Source organism: Lucilia sericata, unplaced genomic scaffold (assembly GCF_015586225.1).
Source record: "Lucilia sericata isolate MDLA Ls3-8-SP2 unplaced genomic scaffold, ASM1558622v1 Contig001179F_arrow, whole genome shotgun sequence".
NCBI classification, from domain to species: Eukaryota; Metazoa; Arthropoda; class Insecta; order Diptera; family Calliphoridae; genus Lucilia; species Lucilia sericata.
In genome coordinates, this window is record NW_023995147.1 from 116,503 (window position 1) to 138,140 (window position 21,638).

Consider the following 21,638-nt stretch of genomic DNA (forward strand, 5'->3'; position numbering starts at 1 on the left):
TTGTATATCAAATGAAAGGTCTTTCAAATATACATATTTCTTTCTGGATTTTTTAAAAATAATGGGTTTTCTTGGAATTCTAATTACATCTCCATTATTTACATAGTTCTCGAAAGAATCATATAATATTTGAATTCTGAAGATATCTGAACAATTCAGCAATACAAACACTTAAGAACGTATAGTTGGGCATAGCTGACCATATGATTCCCTACACCAATGCGTACGTTAAACAAGTGGTTAATTGTCATGATAATGCATTTAAGTTGTTTTTTACCTTGATTCCAAAATATTTTGTTGAAAAAATATGATTTTTAGAAAAAGCGGTCATATAGAGAGCAAGAGTAAATATGGGCCCATCCTTATAGAGTTTGGTAAATTTACTTCACGTCTACATTAAAGTCATCGTAATATTAGTGTTAAAAGTAAATTTTGACATTCAAGTCATTTTCTAAAGGTGACTTTGTATGGTTCAAATGAGGCCCAATCATAACTAAAATAGGCAGTATAATTTAGACTTATGTATATAAAACTAAGTTTTGCAGATTTTTGTAGAGATATTATAACATCTAACATAATTATGAGTTCAAAATACCTATTCGGGGGATACGTATGGAGGCTAGTTGAAATAATGGATCGATTTTAACCATTTTCAATGGCGACCTTAAGCGTGCGCACAAGGTTTACATGGACACACAGACGGACATAGCTCAGAAAGTGATTCTGGGCCGATTGGTATACTTTTAAGGTGTAGGACGGACCATTATTTTTAGGTGTTACAAACATTAGAACAAACGCATAATACACCACTATAGTGCTGTAGGTTATAAAAATATATAGGCAAACGGACACAGCGTAATGTACTTCTCTATATATATGGATTTATATTGGGTGTTTTTAAGCCCGATAGAACATTTCTGAACATGGCAATGTTGGCCCCCAAGGCATTAATTGAACTTGATCAGTATAAACTAGAGACTTCACATGAGCCCACAGGAAATTATCGAGAGTCGGTAAATTGCACGACCCTGTAGTCCAAACGACAGGTTCGTTTCTCGAAAGTTAGTGTCAAATTTTGACTATGAAGTTGTTGTATGGCACATAGCGCCATTCTGTTAAAATCAAATCTCGCCCGGGTGAATGTTGGTGATCAAATTTTACAATAAAACATCGAGTCACTATCAATGACATAGTTTCAAAGAATATACTGATGATTTCGCAGAGTATATTGATCATAAATGAATAAAAATGTAAAATCGGTCCAACCAAACAAAAAAGGTTTATAACAAATAGTTTGTCCGATGCAAAGATTTTCGACAAATATTTGATCTTTGGTTATTGCTATTAAATTTCTAGTATTAAAAATCAGTAATAAAAATCAGTCGAATAAAACAATCTAACTTGATGAAACATTAGTTTTTTTTTTAGAGAAAATAGAGTTTCTAGAAAAACCTAATCAAAATATAGTATTTATAGTTTAATATTTTCTTCAATAATTCCCATATCTTTAAATCAACCAAAAATAATTAAATTTTAGAATTCTGGCTGATTTTTTAAAGTTTTCCTTTATTTATTACATATTCATGTACCTTTAGATATGTAATTGCAAAAGGCGCCCATGTTAATTAAAACAATACAATACAATGCAGTATTATTTGACTTGCATTAATACAATCTTCATGAATATTTGTACCCATGTTTTCATGTATGCACTTCTCATTCATTGTTTGTTTGTCGTGTATGAAGAGGATTGTCGTCGGTCTGGGATGTCATGGAATTCATTGCACTTTTCTGTATAGTATGTCTGTTTTTAAATGCACAACACAACAAGAACAATGACTTACAAGTCATTGTAACAATTTGATAATAATTTTGTATGAAATACTACAAATAAAATAACAAAAATTAAATTTATGACTCTGACCCGTGTGACATGAAATTTAATTCGATTAAATGTAACAATAATAGTAAAGAGAATAACAAGAAAATTGTGACAGCTTAAACTGACATTAATAAAAATAGGAAAAATTATTAATGTTCAAATAACTTAAATTATTCATATTTGAAAAAAATTATTAGAAAATTAATTTATTATTTCAATACTTTTTTGTAGGTTATAGTTTTAGTATAATTATGGCATTTTTACGGAATTAATATTTAATTCTATTGTTTTATATTTTAATAATTAAGCCTGAAAAAAATAATTCTACATGTGTAAAATTAGCAAATTTTCCAATTTGTATAAAAAGACAGGATTTAAAGCTCATGAATTTTATGCTAGATTTGTTTTAGCAATAAATTATTAACTATTATTTCGACACAAAAAAAATTTCTCTTAATTAAATTTGTAATTTACTTTGTTTTATACAAAAGCAAATATTTTTTTGTAAAATTTTATTATTTAAAATATTTATTTATTTTTTTGTTTTTCGTTAGAGTTTTTGTTTCGGTGTCAGCATTATTTACACTTGGCTTATTTGGTGTTTATGAAACTGGAACATTATTTAATTATTATAATGATAATCTGGGTTATTTTCTACATAGAATTGTTTTTGTTTCAAGTTTATTGTTTAATACTCTCGTATACGTAATAACAACAAAAAATTTTAAATAAATAAAAAGGGAAACATTATACTCAAAGTGCATACATGAAAGTGAGATTAGGTAAAAGAATAATCATGTTTTATTTATTCGTTTTTTTTATTATTTTATTTTAATTGTCTATTTGCTTTTTATTTCTTAATATAAATATTTAAATTTTGATAACGTCTGTTTTGTAAGAAAAGAGGCATTCGAGTATAGGTTGGTGCATTCTAGAGTCTAATTTAATGTGGAAATGTTTAAGGTTGGATTTAGGGCGATAAGCTACAAAACTACAGAATAACGAAAAGAAAAGGCAGAACAATTATGATTTCAGAAACAAGGATTACGAAACAAAAATATGAAATATGTAATTAGTTTTCGTTTTTAAGAAGTCTTTCTTGCTTTCTGAAGAACTCAAATACATATCTCCAGAATTCAGACCAGAATAATTCAGACAAGCGTTTGCTCCATAAATAAAGAGGGCACGCCTGGTTCCAAAACGACACCAAATTTTTTAATAACATCCGTTGTCAAGTATATACATACGTACGACAACACTATTTAACGTTGTCAACTTTGCAACAATTCGTTGTCGCAATCTAAATTTTATACACATCCGTTGTCTAAAAGTTAACAAACGTGGTAAACTCACAATCCATTGTCAATAGTGAGCTTACCACGTTTGAGTGTAACTAACTAGGTAACCAACCAACTAACTAACTAACTAACTAACTAACTAACTAACTAACTAACTAACTAACTAACTAACTAACTAACTAACTAACTAACTAACTAACTAACTAACTAACTAACTAACTAACTAACTAACTAACTAACTAACTAACTAACTAACTAACTAACTAACTAACTACTAACTAACTAACTAACTAACTAACTACTAACTAACTACTAACTAACTAACTAACTAACTAACTAACTAACTAACTAACTAACTAACTAACTAACTAACTAACTAACTAACTAACTAACTAACTAACTACTAACTAACTAACTAACTAACTAACTAACTAACTAACTAACTAACTAACTAACTGACTGACTAACTAACTAACTAACTAACTAACTAACTAGCTAACTAACTAACTAACTAACTAAGTAACTAACTAACTAACTAACTTACTAACTTACTAACTTACTAACTTACTAACTAATTAACTAACTAACTAAGTTGGAATTAATATTCTTTTCTGAAATACAGTGGAAAAATCTGAAAGACAAATATAAATTTCTGACACTTAATTACAATTTTCTAAAATTTAATTGAATATTTCTGAAATTTAATTGGAAATGGTGTAGTTATATTATAAACTAAGGAATAATCTACTTAAAAATCTTTGACTTGTTGTATTATACATCGAGTTTGAAAATCAGTTTTGGGTCTTTAACAATCGACACAATTCGACTTCTTTATTTTTTTTTAATTGTCGGAACATTACGTTCATAACTTTTTCATATTCCGGTGTATATCTCATCCGAACAATCTAGTTTTAGCTTACTACTCTTTGACAAAAATAGCTTAACGAGGATTACTGAATTAGGATTATTTTATCTAAAATAGTCTTTGAAACCAGAATAAAAATTTACTCTACTAAAACATAATATTTTTAAACCCAAAATAAATATTTTATTACAACATAAAAGAAAACAAATTAAAAAAGATATCCCGGCTATAAAATCTTGTTAAAACATACACCCCCTGCAAGTATTATGTCAGTTTTATAATTTCATAAGTGCAGCCAGACGCCGTCATTGTAATTCCCAACTCAAAGCCACTCAGAGCATGAGGAAACAAGAAATGACATTTTTTTCTTTGGTTTTAATTAAACCATAAAATTTTATGCATTTGTTTTATTTATTTTTTATATATAATTTTTTAAGGCTCCTACCGTAACGTACGAATACAAACAATATCTAGAGAAAACAATAGGCTTATTAAATGTGTGTGTATGTATGAATTTAAGCCAAGAAAAAAAATCATATATGAATGTTTGTACATTAAACCCCAAAACGACACAAATGCTTAAATCCATAGGTATTTAATTGTGCAAAAATGTATGGATTTGCTCACATGTAAATGTGTTTGAATAGGGTTTGAGTATGTGTGAGTATTGTGAAGATTATAGTTTTTGTATTTGTTTTTTGGTGCCGAGAGGAAGTAGTATGGGAATTTCTTTCTATAGTTTACCTGTATTTAGTTTATTTTTCTTTATTTTCTTTTATTGTATATTTGTCTGACAAATAAAAACTATACTCCTTGTACCTTCACAGGATATTGGTTTAAAAACAATGAACGAATTTTTGCGGTTTTCAAAGAATTCTCTTTTCTAGAATTATGCAAATTTCGTTTCTATGTATTGTTGGTATATTGTATATGTGTATGCAAATCTACAAAGACTTATAAATAAATATTTAGAAAAAAAAAAAAAAAAAACTAAACAAATTTAAATAAAATTTTAGGACCTTTTGAGTGAGGGATATAAACATACGTTTATGTGTTAGTTAAATGAAAATTTAATGTCAATATTTATTTGTATTTTTATTGATTCTACATGCATATACTTTGAGGTAAACAAATAAAGTGCTTGAAATATGTTTTGTTGGGATGTAAAAAAAATCAATCTGGAAATTGAATATATTTCTTTCAATACTTAGAATATAGTTGAAGGATGAAAATGTGGTTAAGTGTATGTAAATAGAAAAATGTATTAGTAACAATAAAGGTTAAACAAATTTCACAACCTTCCTTATAATGTTTACATCCCAAAAAGTCGGTTCACAAAATGACGAATGTAAATTTCAAATCATAAACGCAGATTCGATCTACGATTGTCGGTAACTACACAAATTTTATATATAATTTTTCTGAGTAAAAACGATGTGTTATCAAAGTGACAACGCTATGTTGTCACTCCGCAAACAGAACGTTGCGTTGTGTAAATGACAACGATGTGTGGTCGAAATGGAACAAAGTGTAATCGAAATGACAATAATGCGTTGTTGCAATGACAACGGTGGTTGTCAAAGGATTACTGGGTGTTATTTAATTTTTATACACATCCGTAGTCAAAATGATAACAAACGTGGTAAGCTCACTTTTAACAACGGATTTTATCAATTTCTATACTTTTCTACCGGTTTTTCCCTCTGTGTAATAGACTTTTTTAGAAAAGTCGTGAATAGGGCAAAGGAATCATTTATGATCAGAAAATAAGAGCATATAATATTTTTTAATTAAATAAAATTTGTTGACAAAAAAAGTGATTTTCTGAAAGAGGGGTTATACGAGGTCTTATAAATGTTAATGGAGAGATTTCAATTTAAAAAATTTATGCAAAATTTTGTCCTAATACTAGTGTTCATAAGTGAACTATCTATACCCAGAGTGACATTCTACCCTTAAAACAATATAAATAAAAAACCCACTTTTTGAATATTTTAACTACTATAGTTTTCCAGACATACAATTTTTTACATATGAGAGATGCCAAGCAAATTAATCTAATAGTTTCCCATATAAACGAATTTTTGTATATAAATTACATGGGAAGTGCTACGCCCCCATTTATAGTCCGCCAATTAATTACCCAAAATGTTTACATGGATGTTAAAGTTCTTCATGCAATTTGAAGATTTTAACTCTAATAGTTTCCCAGATAAACGAATTTTTGTATTTAATTCATATGGGACGTGCCACGCCCACTACTGCTAGTCTGCCCACTTTTTGTCTTAAATAATCATATTGACACTAAAGAAGTTCCGCCAAAATTTGAGGATTCTGTTATATTTTCTCAGATATACTGATTTAATATTTTCTTCACATGAAAGATGCCACGCCCCTATCGCTAGTCCGTTCATTTTGTCCACATAAAATTAGAGGACTCTAACTTATTTGAAATTTCGAAATAAAGAGTAGTCTATAATTCCTTACAGACATACAGGACTTCTAAACGGTCCAGCGGTTTAGAAAGACGGACGGACAAACGGACATATCTAAATCGACTCAGAAAGTGATTCTGAGCCGATTGGTATACTTTAAGGTGGGTATTTTTGGGGTTTTACAGACATCAGCACAAATGTATAATACCCTCTCCAATATAGTGGTATAGGGTATAAATAAAAATAAATTTAAAAAATTTAAGAATTTAAAAAAATATATTATTCGACTTAACCGAATATAGCGCTCTTGTTTTTCATTTAAGTCATCGAATTAAAAAAATATTACTGCATTAATAGATACTTTAAACGTTATAAAGTATAAAATAAATTAGCAATTATTAAAAATAAATCTGTTTAACACAATTTATATAACTAATTAGAGTTGCAGTATTTTGTGGAATTAACTTTTTTCTACAAATTCTTCTTTAACTGCTTTTCTATAGCGAAATGAACGAAATGAATCATTAAATACAACCAACTGAATCTTTGAAATTAACACCCTCTACTAAAGTACACCTGAGATGAGGGTCATTTGTATTATTAAATAAAGTGAAAGCATTAATATGCGTTACAATTAACCCCCATAATTAAAATAAAAACTAGTAGAGACAAAAACAAAACTCACCTATAATTAATAATTTTAATGTTTTTACAGCAGTATCAAAACATTTAATCCGTTAAATATGATATGAGGGCTGTTTTGTTGAAAATTTCAAAAATTTGAAAAAGTAAATAATCCATTAAATCACTTTTGACAGGTGAGATGAGAGCTGTAGGTTTTTTATAACAATCAAAATGTTGTCTATTAGTTTAACACTTTTAAACTTTGCAATGAGAAAACACTTGATAATTTTTTTTTTAACAAATTTGTTCGATTTTTATTATTTTCACAAAATTAAATGTGTGAAAAGAAAATTTTAAATCTTTTTGTGTTGAAATTTTATTAAAGAAATTGAAGATGATTTAGTGATATTTATTAACAAATAATCGTTTGTTAGTTATAGGTATGTGTATGTGTATGTATTTACTTTTAAATTTTATTTGTGATAATTTTTTTATTTTTCGTTTTTGTTTTTTATTTTTCACTTGTTTATTTACAAAGCACTTAATATTCAAATTTCGTTAATTGACCAAAATTTACATTAAATTTTGAAAACACTCAAAAAAAATATATTGGTTCCGGTTTTATGATTTCATTTTTTTGTTGTATTTCGAATATATACGAAATTAACTCTTATTTTAGCTTTAAACGAACCAAATAAAGAGTTGAGTTACCAAAAAAACAATTGGAAACGTTTCACAGAAAAAAAAAACCAGCTAGCAGCACTACCATTTAAGGGTATAAAACTTAAAGCGCCGACAAGCGAACAGTGAACACAAAACAAACTTGCAAAGAAGTAAAATACTTGTACAGATAGATATAAATATTTATTTCAAAATTAACGTATATTTTTTTGCTTTTTTGTTTAATGCACGAAATCATACAACACGCACGTTTAAACACCTGCTTGTTGTGTTATATTTGAAAGTTTAATTTCAATATTCTTTAGAAAACAATTCAATTTTCGATAAATTTATTAAAGTATTTTTTTTTTAATCGCACTAAAGGTATTTGTTAGTAAACGCACAAAAATTCTTTTGTTTTGTTTATTATTTTTTATTATTTAGTAAAAAATTTCAAATCGTTTCACGCATGCACTTTTTTTCTTAAATGTATCTCATTACTCAACCGATAACAAACTCAAACTAAATATAAAAACAAAACAAATTCAATGGACATGTTTAAACTCGTTACTAAAATCAAAATACAACACACACAACATAGAGTTGAGTTTTCATTTCATAGAGATAATTGAGTAAACTGGAGAAGGTGATATTTACAGAAACTCTCTTGCTCTTTTTATATTTTGAGCATTAATAAAACTCTTCAAAAACTCTCTCCTTCTCTTGATCTTGTTTTATGTTTTGTTGTACCTGTAAACATGCAATTAGCGCCATACTTAAAGGTAAAATCAAAGAGTATGAGTAATATTTTTTTTTTATTTTTCTCAATATTTATTAGATTTTGTCTTGTTGCATATTGATGGAGAAATATTTATTTTATAATATTATGTCTAATCGATTACTTGTTAAGGGAAATTTGTAAATGTCAACAAAAAGAAACGAAATGCGTGTATGTAAATATGAGAGAAATTTCTATAGAATTGTGCAATAACTAGACAAACACCGTTACAAGCAAACGTGATCAAACATGCACAAAGTAATAATAACCGTTAAATGAAAAGAAATGATCAGTAAACATAAGAGTTTTTTTTTTATTTAATTTGGAATTGGTGTGTTAATTTATAAATAGTAGTAGACGTTTTCTTTTAAAAAGAAAATAAAAAATGAAACTAAAAGTAAAATTTTTAGTAAAAGCAAATCCAATTTGAATTGTTTTGTCTATATTCTTATGCAAACATAAATTGCTAAAAAAGGAACAAAAATGTTTTCTATCGTTACACCAAACATAAAATAATCCAGTTGGAATTGTACTTTATAAAGTATACTTTTCTACAAAACGATTCAAACTATGATTACTCTTCTATCTTCTTCTATAAACAGACTTTAAATGAAGCAGACAAAAAGAAAATCACTTTAATTCTCCTTCGGATTGATGAAAATTGCGTGGAGAAAATAACTAATCTCTACTTTAGTTTAAAAAGAAACTCTAAGGGTCCACTGTGATGCCCTTAAATACAAAGAATTCAGATAGGAAACACCAGAATGTCATTGTGATATTTCTAAAGGGGACTTTGTATGAGAGCTAGGACCAACTGAGGCCCGATCTTTACGAAAATCGGCAGTATCATTTAGACTTATATAAAACTAAGTTTTGTTGATTTTTCGAGGGATACTAGAATATTTACCATAATTATGAGCTTAAAAGACCTATTCAAGGGTACGTTTGTACGAGGGTTAGGCGAAATAATGGACTTATTATAATCGTAGTCTTCGTCTTTGTGTCATAAGAAGAGTATGTGACAAATTTCATCTAATTATCTTGAAAATTGGGACCTGCGCACAAGATTTACATAGACAGACAGACAGACAGTAACTGATTCTGAGCCGATTTGTATACCTTAAGATGTAGGACCAATATTTTTGGGTGTTTAAAACAACAACACTAACGCGTAATATCCTCCACAATATACTGGTGTAGGCTATCAAAAGAAAGTGGATATGTGAAGGGAAATCTATATGGTCCTTCATAGAAAATCTATTCCACTGATAAAACCCAAAAAGGTAGACCAAAATCGCACCTAGTTCATTCCACTTTTTCCTAACCATTTCAGTCTCAGACTCTAAGCTCTAGGACAGTTGCATAAAATATACCGCACTGTTCTTAGCTCATCTTCGTCTCACACAAGCAATTCCGCAGTGACCCACTAAATTCCTTATTGATCACTAACATTTTCTACATGTTATTGCAATCATAGGGAAACGCTATCGATGCCTCGGGTCAACCGATCTTAAACTGACTCTGACTCCAAGAAATCAATTGATTGGAGTTATATGATCGCAGAACTTCTGTACTGGTAATTGGAAAGGTCTCTTCGTAGTCCAAGTTATTGTAGTAAAAGCTTTGTATTTGCGCTATTTATATGAGATTAATCCTTAAAGAACAGTAAGTAAAATAGGTTGGACTGGACAGTGGAACATGTGGGAGTTATTATGGGGACGACATGGTCTATGCAGGACCAATAGGCATTGAAAAATAGAAAATTGAGTTAACACTTAATAATTGCCAAGCGAATCCCTACTGTAAGAGGATGAACTTATATAAGCTTCGCATGATATCGCGAAACTCGCTTGGTGTACTCCAAGCAGGACAATGTACTAAGTGAGAATTGTTTCTACAAATTCCCAAAAATTTTTTTGTGATACGCTACGTACAAACTCACACAACTTGTGTGCTGCTCCCTAAACCTAACCTACCCTACGTACAAAGTGTTGAAGTAGTCTTCTCCCTGTCGGGACATTTTTGGGTTCTATTCACCTATCATTCTGAAGCAGGATCCTGTTTATCTTTATCGAGATTAATATGGCATGAAATAGGGATCCTGATATAGAAGCTTATATGTCGTTGCAGCGGTCTGTTTGTCCCCAACATGACTTCTACTACGCATACGCCTCGATTGCGGCATTCAGAAATTAACACCTAATTGTAATTTGCAAGTCACAAAGGATTAGTGTAAAAGTACCAAAGTACTGTTATCAAAGTTGTAAGTATAATTATTTCTGTATAGATTTACTTGAAATTTCCAAGCTGTGAGTTCCTTTCGGACCTAAATTAAATGTATTTTCGAATATTTTTTATTGAGAAGAAAAATAGATTCATTTTATATTTTTATAATGATGTTATGAATCTTTAATAGGAAATTAATATATGAAATAAATATGAAAAAGATTTGAAAAAGTTGAATTTATAAAATTAATATGTATTCTTAAAAAGTTTACTCCAAACCGATTACTTAATGCAAACCGATTAATAAACATCACTAAACCATTTCTTGTTACTATTGTTTTATATTTCTTCTTTTTTTGATTCCACTGCCTTTTTAGCAAAAACATCATCAACAACAAACATGCAATTGCATGAGAAATCAGGCACATTTCACATTGTATTATTGAGTTGATAAACTTTAGATAATGTTTAATGAAAAGCAAAAAAAACAACAACAACAAAGTGAATGAACACAAAGCAGACATTAAGAAAAAATATATAAAAAATTACCACAAATTCGATCAAAACAAAAATCAGAAAAATATATATTGTAAGTATGTATGTACATTTGTACATACAAATACAATCTTGTATATATTTTCATAATGCCTGAGAGTGCCATGTTTAAAACCACAAAATCTCAGATAGAATTACTTATAGGTATACATTTTCTAATAGGGTTTCTTTGGATATAGTGATGATAATATTAGGCATAGTTATTGTTATTAGAAAAAGAAAAACCATCAATTGAAAGCAAATTTCTTCTATTTTGAATACTTTAGTTTAATATTAAGCTAGGGTTTAAAGAAACGAGGGCTGTACGTAAATAACTTTTTATAAATATTAGTTCTAAAGATTAACCCCCATCATTCATAAATGCTTAATAAAGTTGCAGGAATTTTGTATCGAATAAGTGAATAACAAACTATTAATTTATGAATATGGACATAATCTCTAAAGTGTCTTTAAAAACCGTTCAAAAAACATAAAAATACTGTTGGTATTATTATAAATAAAAAATCTTACCTTTTATAACAGCATTAATGATCTTGAAAATGAAATTGTAGATAAATGAAAGTTCGAAATGGTGATGGATGAGAATTTTGATGAAAATTTTGAATTTTATATGATGTCCGATTAAACCAAGTAATAAGTATTTGAAAAATGTTGGTGTGTTATATTGCATATATTTGCCAATTTATCAGTTGAATATCATTATTTCCAATAATAATCCAAAAACGGTGTAGTGCTTGCACAATATCTACTGGTGTGTGGGGTCTTTGTTAAAAAAACGTATTAAAAAAATATCAAAAATTCCTCGCTTTATTGCTCTTTAGCATCCAATTCTTTTTGGAATGGATCTTTGCCAATATATTTATCCAACATTTTATCAGCATCGTCTTCAACAGCCGACAGTTTACCAAAACCTTCCTCATCGACAAAACAAATCTCATGACCATCTGGATCGGCTAAAATAATAACACGTACTGTCTCCTTGCCTGGAGTATCCAATTCTATCAAAGGAGTTAAAATTTTCTGTTCAGCTTGTGTTATAATATCATTAATATAAGGCTGTTGATCCTTGGGTACAGCAAAGGCAATACGTCCATAAGCCTTGGCACGATTTAAAGCTTCTGTGCTTTGTTTAAGACTTAAGGCCGCCTGATTATCGCCGTAATTAAGTAATAAGGAATTATCATCTTCGAGCAATAGATTCATGCGCAACAAATCGTGCCAGTACTTTTTAGATTGTTGCAAATTGGAAACGCAAAGTCCCACATTTACCACGGGATCTTGATCTTTGGGTTCGGCTTCGGGTATTATGAAGAATTTATAACCATCGGGTGATATTAAGAGTTTTTTATCATCCACATCGGTCATGGGATAGTTGTTGGCCAGGGCACGTTCTATAGATTCTTGAGATTTTAAGACGACACCAGCGAAATCGTTGCCTGAGAGAAATGAGAAAAAATTATTTTACAATTATAGAATTATATTGAAATACTACTTCTAAACATCCGATTTTATTTTATTATAAACTTTGTAATATGTATACTCAGACTTATAGCTAACGATAACTTCTAACATATAAAGGAATCACAGACATATTTTATGGTAATTTTTATATGAATATGAATGTTTTTAGAAATTATGAATCATTCATGATCGATTATTATTTTCACTTTGTGCTCATTTAAGAAACTGATGGGTGCTCTTTCGAAGAGCACCCAACACTTATAACAAAAAAGCAGCTAATAAAGTTATAAGCTCTGAGTCCTTTATAAGCAAAACCACGATAATGCTGGGTTGAAGTCGTATAAAATTTAGAAAATTCCAGATCGTTATTCGGTAAAGTAATTAGAAGCAAAAAACGAACGAAAAAAATCAGGAAAATTTTATAAAAAACTTCACTTGTTGTGTGATGAATAATGAAACTTATGTACTAAGAGACCTTTCACAACTTCCTGGTCAAGATTTTTATGCAACTGATGGATGTGGTAATGTTCAAAATTAATACCTGTCAAAGAATCAAAATTCCCCTAGATGTTTCTGCTGTGTCAAGCCATTTGCAGGCCATTTGTAGACATTAGGCACGATATACATAAAAATATATATGTACATAAAAATATACATAAATATTGTACTACCAGGGGCAAATTCACAAAACTGACCGGAATTTTGGTCTGTGGAAAGGGCTCTTATAAAAAGAGGTATTCAAAAAAAAAATGACAATTGTGTACTACAAGAGGCAAATTCACAAAACTGACCGGAATTTTGTTCTGTGGAAAGGGCTCTTATAAAAAAGAAATTAAAGAACACAGGAAAGGTGTCCCTGTACATGTCCTTTGGTCCACTTTAAGAGTCATTGGGCCACCTAGTCATAAAATGCAAGGGAAGCAATTATAAAATCTTTAATAGGAGGGTTTCCAGAAAAAGGGGTCAAATTTATAGATGACAATTGTGTACTACAAGAGGCAAATTCACAAAACTAACCGGAATTTTGGTCTGTCGAAAGGGCTTTTATACAAAAAGGTCCCACTGTAGAAAAGACTCTTAAGAGGTATTCAAAAAAAAATGACAATTGTGTACTACAAGAGGCAAATTCACAAAACTGACCGTAATTTTGGTCTGTGGAAAAGGCTCTTATAAAAAAAAATTAAAGAACACAGGAAAGGTGTCCCTGTACATGTCCTTTGGTCCACTTTAAGAGCAATTGGGCCACTTAGTCACAAAATACAAGGGAAGCAATTATAAAATCTTTAATAGGAGGATTTCCAAAAAAAGATACCGAGAAATATACCAATATTTAAATGTTTAATAAATCTGTTAAATATTTGAATAAGTAAATTTACGCATTTTTGACAACTTTAGTATTGAACAGTTTAAGTTTTATTTAACTTTATACAAGTTGTTTATGACAGTCTTTATATAAATAATGTCTCTTTTTTAAAATCTCATAGTTTGTTTAAAAGTTTCTTAATAAATAGTTAAATGTTAAAAAATGCTAGGAAATGACCAATGTGTGCTAATAAAAATAAATAGTTTCTTAAAGATTTGTTTATATGTGTTCCTATGTGGATAAGGAAGAGATCATCATAGAATACGGTTTGAGATTAGCAAAGATTATGTGGAGTTTAATAGAGATGCCAAAATTTGTAAACAAATTATGGAAAATAATCGATCTTATATGAAGCCTACAAAATTCACTGGATCCTACAAAATTCACTGGATCCATAAACAAATAAGTGAAAATTTAATCGAATTTTGTTAAAAAATCCAAGGTGGTCATAAATTGTAAAATCTAATCAGAACGTGTTCCTGAGTGCTGTAGTATGTGAATAATTATCTATGTACTTACCCATTTCATAGCTAGTGACACCATAATTGTAAGTTAATTCGAAAACAAAATGTGAAGATTCTGGGCCATAGCCCACCATGGTTTTACTCCAACGATTGTCATAAGGTCTGAAAGAAAAATAAATTTTAACAAAATTTTCCAGAAAACAAAAATTCCCCAAAAGCAATTACTCACCCGTTACACTGAGCCTCGCATCCCTCTTTAAATTCTTCATGACGTAAAACCTAAAATGTACAAAGCAAATGATATAAAAATTAAATTTTTACAACTTCAGCTACATACAATCTAAATTTATAATTATCTTAAAGCAACTGGTTTTTTATCAACTCAAGGTATTGTAAATCTAGTTACTTTATCATTATCTTAAATTTTAGAAAAAAAAAAACCTCCCAACTTACCTTCATACCCAAGATATTGCGAAAGAAAAAGGAATTTTTGGAACGATTTCCAATTTTGAAAACATAATGTAAGGCACGACCGGTGATTTGCGCCATATTTTTTTTTCTTGCTTATATTCAAGGACGCTTGTATTTCACAATAAACAATTCACTTTTATACCCGATAAAATATACTCACAAATTTAATTTTATATATTTTTAATTATATTATAGCAATTAAATACCGATACTTATACGTGGAATTAATTATTTTGTTTCTAATAAGAATTCACCAACTTCGTCATGCAATAATAGCAACTTTTATAAAATGAAAAAAATACTGATGCAAATAAACCGGTTGTGTTTTTTTTTTCAGAAAACAGCTGTGTAAATGCAAAGGCGAGTTCATATAAGGTGGTAGTAATCGGATACAAAAAATCAAGGTGAATTCACTTAAGGTGGTGGCAGCTCAACAATAATAATATCATCCATGTATTTTGTTTTTGCATTTGGTACACATTGATATCAAAAACAATAATTACGGCGAATTGGTTTAATGAAAATTGTTTGTGCTGGCCATGGTTGCATTTTGTTTTGTGTAGAATAAAAATATATCAAAATCCAATGTATTTCACAAACAGGGAAAGAAAAATATATTAATAAAATACCAAAACTTAACATTATAATTTTTAAAACAGTAGTAGGCTTCAAAACATTAAAAAAAATAGAATCGAAATAATGCGTGTTTTGTACTTTCAGCAAGAAATTATGTAATTTTTCTTTTTTTTATTAAAAATATACCAAAAAATTGGAAAATTTATATAAATTATACATATGCCGAACTAAAGATTCTTCTTCTCCGGCGGAATGATTTTTAACATTAACGTAGAAGTCGGCTGCCGCTACCCAGTTACCTCATATGGGGTTCGTTATAAAAAGCGTTCCTAAACATAAAGGTGAAAGTACACAACACGCGTTGAGGAGGCAATGCGTTTTACGCTTTTCAAACTTTTCGCGCTTTATAAGCTGCAAGTTACACACCACGCGCCATTTTGATTTTTCTTTTAAAGTTTTTTTTTACACTATTACTGTTTAAAAAAACAAAATTTTAAGTTTTTGTTTAAATTTTTAATATTTTTCTTTCATTGTTGGTGAAATTTATTTCATAATAGTTTATTTTTATTCTACACAAAAAAAAATAAAACCCTGATCAGCTGCCGACGCGTTAAGTAAAAAAAAATATTTCAACTTTTTTTGGCAGAAGCCTCACAACGGTTCACCTTAAGGCTTTTAGTCAATCACGTTATATATACTACTAATATTAATCATCAACTTATTGATTAACCACACCTTATGTGAATTCGCCTTAATATAGCTTTTATTTATATGTTGACAACAGAGATAAAAGACGATGCAAATGAACTGCGATTATTTTTGGTTTGAGGCGGCGGCTTGTTATAAAATATAACAACGGCTTTGATTAATATAAATACATACGTATATAGAGACAGGTTTCTATATAACAGACTATTATTCTGAGATTTTTTATTAAAACAAACGCTAATACGGGCAATTTCTGAAGAAAAAGTTAAATTGAGCCGAAAATTTAACCCGCGCCGGTATTTTCTATAATAAGCCGCCGACCAAAAATTGTTGCCCTGCTACCGCCAATCATATTGCACCGGCTTGTATCTCTGGTTAACAAATTAATAATTAGCATAATTAGTTTGTGTCAAAACTAAAAAAATTAATTGATGTCAAATGTCATCTTAAGCAGTAATAATGTTTTATTCGAAGTTGTTATAGTTATAGATAAACATAAATTTGGAAAATTAAACCGTTTAAAAATAACGTATATCTATTGATATCATCATTCTGGCAATACAACTTATTTATAAATCATCTGGCAACATTTTACGTACTTTTCTGTCATCTTCCTTTTCCGCCATTTCTATAGTTGTCATTAAGTTTTTATTTACATTGCAACAAGTTTAGCCGGTTCGTGCATACGCTCGTAGTTAATTAATAAAAAAGTGCAGAATTAGTTTACAGAATTAAACGAAAGTTTCAAAAAGTGTTTATTACCGTGTTAACTATAAAATAAAAGTGAAATATTACGGAAAAGTATTGTAACAACTATGAAAATCGAGTGTAAAAATTTGAACAAATTCGCAATGGTAAAAGTAACAAAAACAACAGGGAAATGTTGACAGCTTGTTAAGCAAGAAATAGTTTCTCCATTCTATGTCAAATCAGCTGATTCGTTTTTATTTATATAAAAACTCAACTGCATTTTCACTTCTTACACTGGTTTTCGTAAACCAAAAAGCAAATTAGCAGATTCATCAAAACACTATAACTAACTGATCCACTAGTCTATAACAAAAATAATGGACGCTTATTTTGTATGTAATTGTCTTCATTGTCTTATTTATTTAGTGCGGATCTGTCGTAAGTATTCTTGTTTGGTATGCCACATATTTTATAATATATCGTCACCTAAACCCAAACGGCCCTATCTAACATTTTAAAATTTTGCAGCAGAAGCAAAAAACTATATAAATTGAAAAGTTTGTCTCTATAAAGGCGATTTATTTGTAGTAACTGAACAAATTGTTTAATAGTGAAACCTATCATCTGTTATCATAGTTGACAATGGCGTATATAAAAATGGATAAATTGGACTTTTTACCTTTAATATTTAAATGTTTTTGTAGATAGGGCCTTTTGTTTTCTGTTAATAAAATCGATAATTATGGTCGGAGGAGTCCAATTTTTGGTGTGGACATTTGTTTTGATGCAATACATTAGAATCACCAATAAAATCGATTTTGAATTTTTGGTTAGTTAGGGCCGTTTGCGTTTCAGGTGACGATATGCATGTATGTACATTAGACCGACTCACAAAAAATGGTGCTTGAGTTACCCCCCTCAAAATATTCGCTGTTATGTAATATGATTACCCAAAATATTTTGGGTTTAGTGTTGTCCGTTCGTTAACTGGACATTTTTCAAGAAAATATCATATGGGGGACATGATTTTTCATGTTCAATTCAAAATTTTACCCAGCTTCAAAAAATCTTTGTTTGGTTTTATGATGGTTTCCAAAATATTTCTAGTCTATCGATGGCCGTTCGTGAGTTGGACCGGTTACAAAAAAGGCCCGTTTTAGTTATTTGATTAAATTTCACAGTTTTTTCTTAAACAAAGTATACAATATGTGGTATCATTTGAAAGCTTTTTTTTAAGCCACGTCTAGTGATGTGCAAAATTTTTGTAATATGACAATTATGAGCAGTCGGTTATTAATGATTAATACATCATTGGACGCGGCTTTAAAATTCCTTTCAAACGATGCCCCATATGGGATATATTGTTTCAAAACAAAACTAAAATTAAAAAAAAAATAATTCAAAAAAACCTTTTTTAAATTTGGTCCAGCTCACATACATATGTAGATCCTAAACAGTTCGACTTTTGTGTTTATGCTTCCAAAGGAAACAAACATATTTTTAATTAGTTTGTATCCAAACTATGCTAAAATTTAAATTCTGTCAAATTATTCATATTAAGTCAGAAGTTCTTATAGTTACAGATATACATTTCGAAAATAATATCAAAGCTTAAAGCTAATTGGAAAACTGTTTCAAATTTGTTTGAATATGTGTACATTTTTGATGTGGATCATATTTTTAATTAGTGTGTGTCCAAACTCAACGAAAATTTAACTAATTTAAAATTTCATTTTATTACAAATAGTTATAGATATAAATTTCGAAATACATATATAACGTTTAAAATAACGTATTTCCATTTATGTCATCCATCTGGCAGTATTACTTGTTTAAATATCATCTGACAACATTTTTATTCTTGTTCTGTCATCTTCCTTTTCCGCCATTTCCATAGTAGTCACATAGTTTACTTTTACATTGCAACAAATTTATCCGGTTCGTGCGTACGCTCGTAATTAATTAATAAAAAAAATGCATAATTAGTTTACATAATTACATGAAAATTACAAAGAGTGTTGATTAACGCGTTAACTATAAAATAAAAGTTAAATATTAGTGAAAAGTATTGTAACAACTATGAAAATCAAGTGTAAAAATTTTGATAAATTTGCAACCTTTGCTTGTGTTAGAAAAAAAAGAAACAAAGAATCCATAGCAATCAGCTTCCATATATAAACAAACAGGTAGGTAGTAAAGACAAGCACCTCTTAGTGACATTGTGATGTAGAATTCTTATCTGGTAACACTTGATTTGTATTAATTACCAACTGCGAAATGCGAGTGGAGTAATCATAATACAAAAAAAAAAATAATTACCAACTGCGTCATCTGGTAGTCAGAGTAAAATGAAACTAATAAAAAGTGTATTTGATAAGCGTAAATTTATTTTCCAATGAAACATAGATGGCGCAACATAGCTTTTAAATTCGTTAAAATATGTAAATTGAAAAATAAGCTTATTTTGTGATCACCAATATTTCCTTAAAAAATCGATATTTTTGTTCTTAAACCTAAGAAACTTAAAATCGCTTATAACTTCGTTAAAACACGTTTAAATTGAAAAATAAGCTTATTTTGTGATCACCCATATTTCCTTCAAAAATCGATATTTTTGTTCTGAAACCGAGGAAACTTAAAATCGCTTATAACTTCGTTAAAACACGTTTAAATTGAAAAATAAGCTTATTTTGTGATCACCAATATTTCCTTCAAAAATCGATATTTTTGTTCTGAAACCTAAGAAACTTAGAATCGCTTATAACTTCGTTAAAACACGTTTAAATTGAAAAATAAGCTTATTTTGTGATCACCAATATTTCCTTCAAAAATCGATATTTTTCCGAAACCTAAGAAACTTAAAATCGCTTATAACTTCGTTAAAACACGTTTAAATTGAAAAATAAGCTTATTTTGTGATCACCCATATTTTCTTCAAAAATCTATATTTTTGTTCTTAAACCTAAGAAACTTAAAATCTCTTATAACTTCGTTAAAACACGTTTAAATTGAAAAATAAGCTTATTTTGTGATCACCAATATTTCCTTCAAAAATCGATATTTTTGTTCTGAAACCTAAGAAACTTAAAATTGCTTATAACTACGTTAAAACACGTTTAAATTGAAAAATAAGCTTATATTGTGATCACCAATATTTCCTTCAGAAATCGATATTTTTGTTCTGAAACCTTAAATCGCTTATAACTTCGTGAAAACACGTTTAAATTGAAAAATAAGCTTATTTTGTGATCAGCAATATTTCCTTCAAGAATCGATATTTTTGTTCTGAAACCTAAGAAACTTAAAATCGCTTATAACTTCGTTAAAACACGTTTAAATTGAAAAATAAGCTTATTTTGTGATCACCAATATTTCCTTCAAAAATCGATATTTTTGTTCTGAAACCTAAGAAACTTAAAATTGCTTATAACTACGTTAAAACACGTTTAAATTGAAAAATAAGCTTATATTGTGATCACCAATATTTCCTTCAAAAATCGATATTTTTGTTCTGAAACCTTAAATCGCTTATAACTTCGTGAAAACACGTTTAAATTGAAAAATAAGCTTATTTTGTGATCACCAATATTTCCTTCAAGAATCGATATTTTTGTTCTGAAACCTAAGAAACTTAAAATCGCTTATAACTTCGTTAAAACACGTTTAAATTGAAAAATAAGCTTATATTGTGATCACCAATATTTCCTTCAAAAATCGATATTTTTGTTCTGAAACCTTAAATCGCTTATAACTTCGTGAAAACACGTTTAAATTGAAAAATAAGCTTATTTTGTGATCACCAATATTTCCTTCAAAAATCGATATTTTTGTTCTGAAACCTAAGAAACTTAAAATCGTTTATAACTTCGTTAAAACCCGTTTAAATTGAAAAATAAGCTTATTTTGTGATCACCAATATTTCCTTCAAAAATCGATATTTTTGTTCTGAAACCTAAGAAACTTAAAATTGCTTATAACTACGTTAAAACACGTTTAAATTGAAAAATAAGCTTATATTGTGATCACCAATATTTCCTTCAAAAATCGATATTTTTGTTCTGAAACCTTAAATCGCTTATAACTTCGTGAAAACACGTTTAAATTGAAAAATAAGCTTATTTTGTGATCACCAATATTTCCTTCAAGAATCGATATTTTTGTTCTGAAACCTAAGAAACTTAAAATCGCTTATAACTTCGTTAAAACACGTTTAAATTGAAAAATAAGCTTATATTGTGATCACCAATATTTCCTTCAAAAATCGATATTTTTGTTCTGAAACCTTAAATCGCTTATAACTTCGTGAAAACACGTTTAAATTGAAAAATAAGCTTATTTTGTGATCACCAATATTTCCTTCAAAAATCGATATTTTTGTTCTGAAACCTAAGAAACTTAAAATCGTTTATAACTTCGTTAAAACCCGTTTAAATTGAAAAATAAGCTTATTTTGTGATCACCAATATTTCCTTCAAAAATCGATATTTTTGTTCTGAAACCTTAAATCGCTTATAACTTCGTTAAAACACGTTTAAATTGAAAAATAGGCTTATTTTGTTATCACCCATATTTCCTTCAAAAA

At 28.9% G+C, this 21,638-nt stretch overlaps 2 protein-coding genes across 2 annotated transcripts in view; both read right to left on the reverse strand.

The window, feature by feature from the left end:
• The window catches only part of LOC119610405 (putative uncharacterized protein DDB_G0271606), a gene marked incomplete at its 3' end in the record, with an annotated part of 104,899 nt that extends 97,411 nt beyond the window's left edge, over positions 1 to 7,488 (reverse strand). Inside the window, exon 1 of the mRNA XM_037965579.1 lies at positions 7,166 to 7,488. The remainder of the gene's footprint in view (positions 1 to 7,165) is intronic.
• Positions 7,489 to 11,971: 4,483 nt separating this feature from the next.
• LOC119610404 (glyoxalase domain-containing protein 4) lies at positions 11,972 to 15,438 on the reverse strand. Its single transcript, XM_037965578.1, has 4 exons — positions 15,065 to 15,438; positions 14,841 to 14,890; positions 14,667 to 14,773; positions 11,972 to 12,759 (listed from the first exon to the last, which is right to left on the reverse strand). The coding sequence occupies exons 1-4, from the start codon at positions 15,158 to 15,160 to the stop codon at positions 12,131 to 12,133; spliced, it is 882 nt and encodes a 293-aa protein (XP_037821506.1). The 5' UTR covers positions 15,161 to 15,438; the 3' UTR covers positions 11,972 to 12,130.
• Between the last annotated feature and the right edge of the window lie 6,200 nt (positions 15,439 to 21,638).

Coding starts and splice junctions, on each gene's coding strand:
- LOC119610404 (XM_037965578.1), bottom strand. CDS start 15,160: ATGGCGCAAATCACCGGTCGTGCCTTACATTATGTTTTCAAAATTGGA. Junction 14,774..14,840: donor TGCGAGGCTCAGTGTAACGG/GTGAGTAATTGC, acceptor TTTTTCTTTCAG/ACCTTATGACAATCGTTGGA. Junction 12,760..14,666: donor TGTCACTAGCTATGAAATGG/GTAAGTACATAG, acceptor CATTTCTCTCAG/GCAACGATTTCGCTGGTGTC.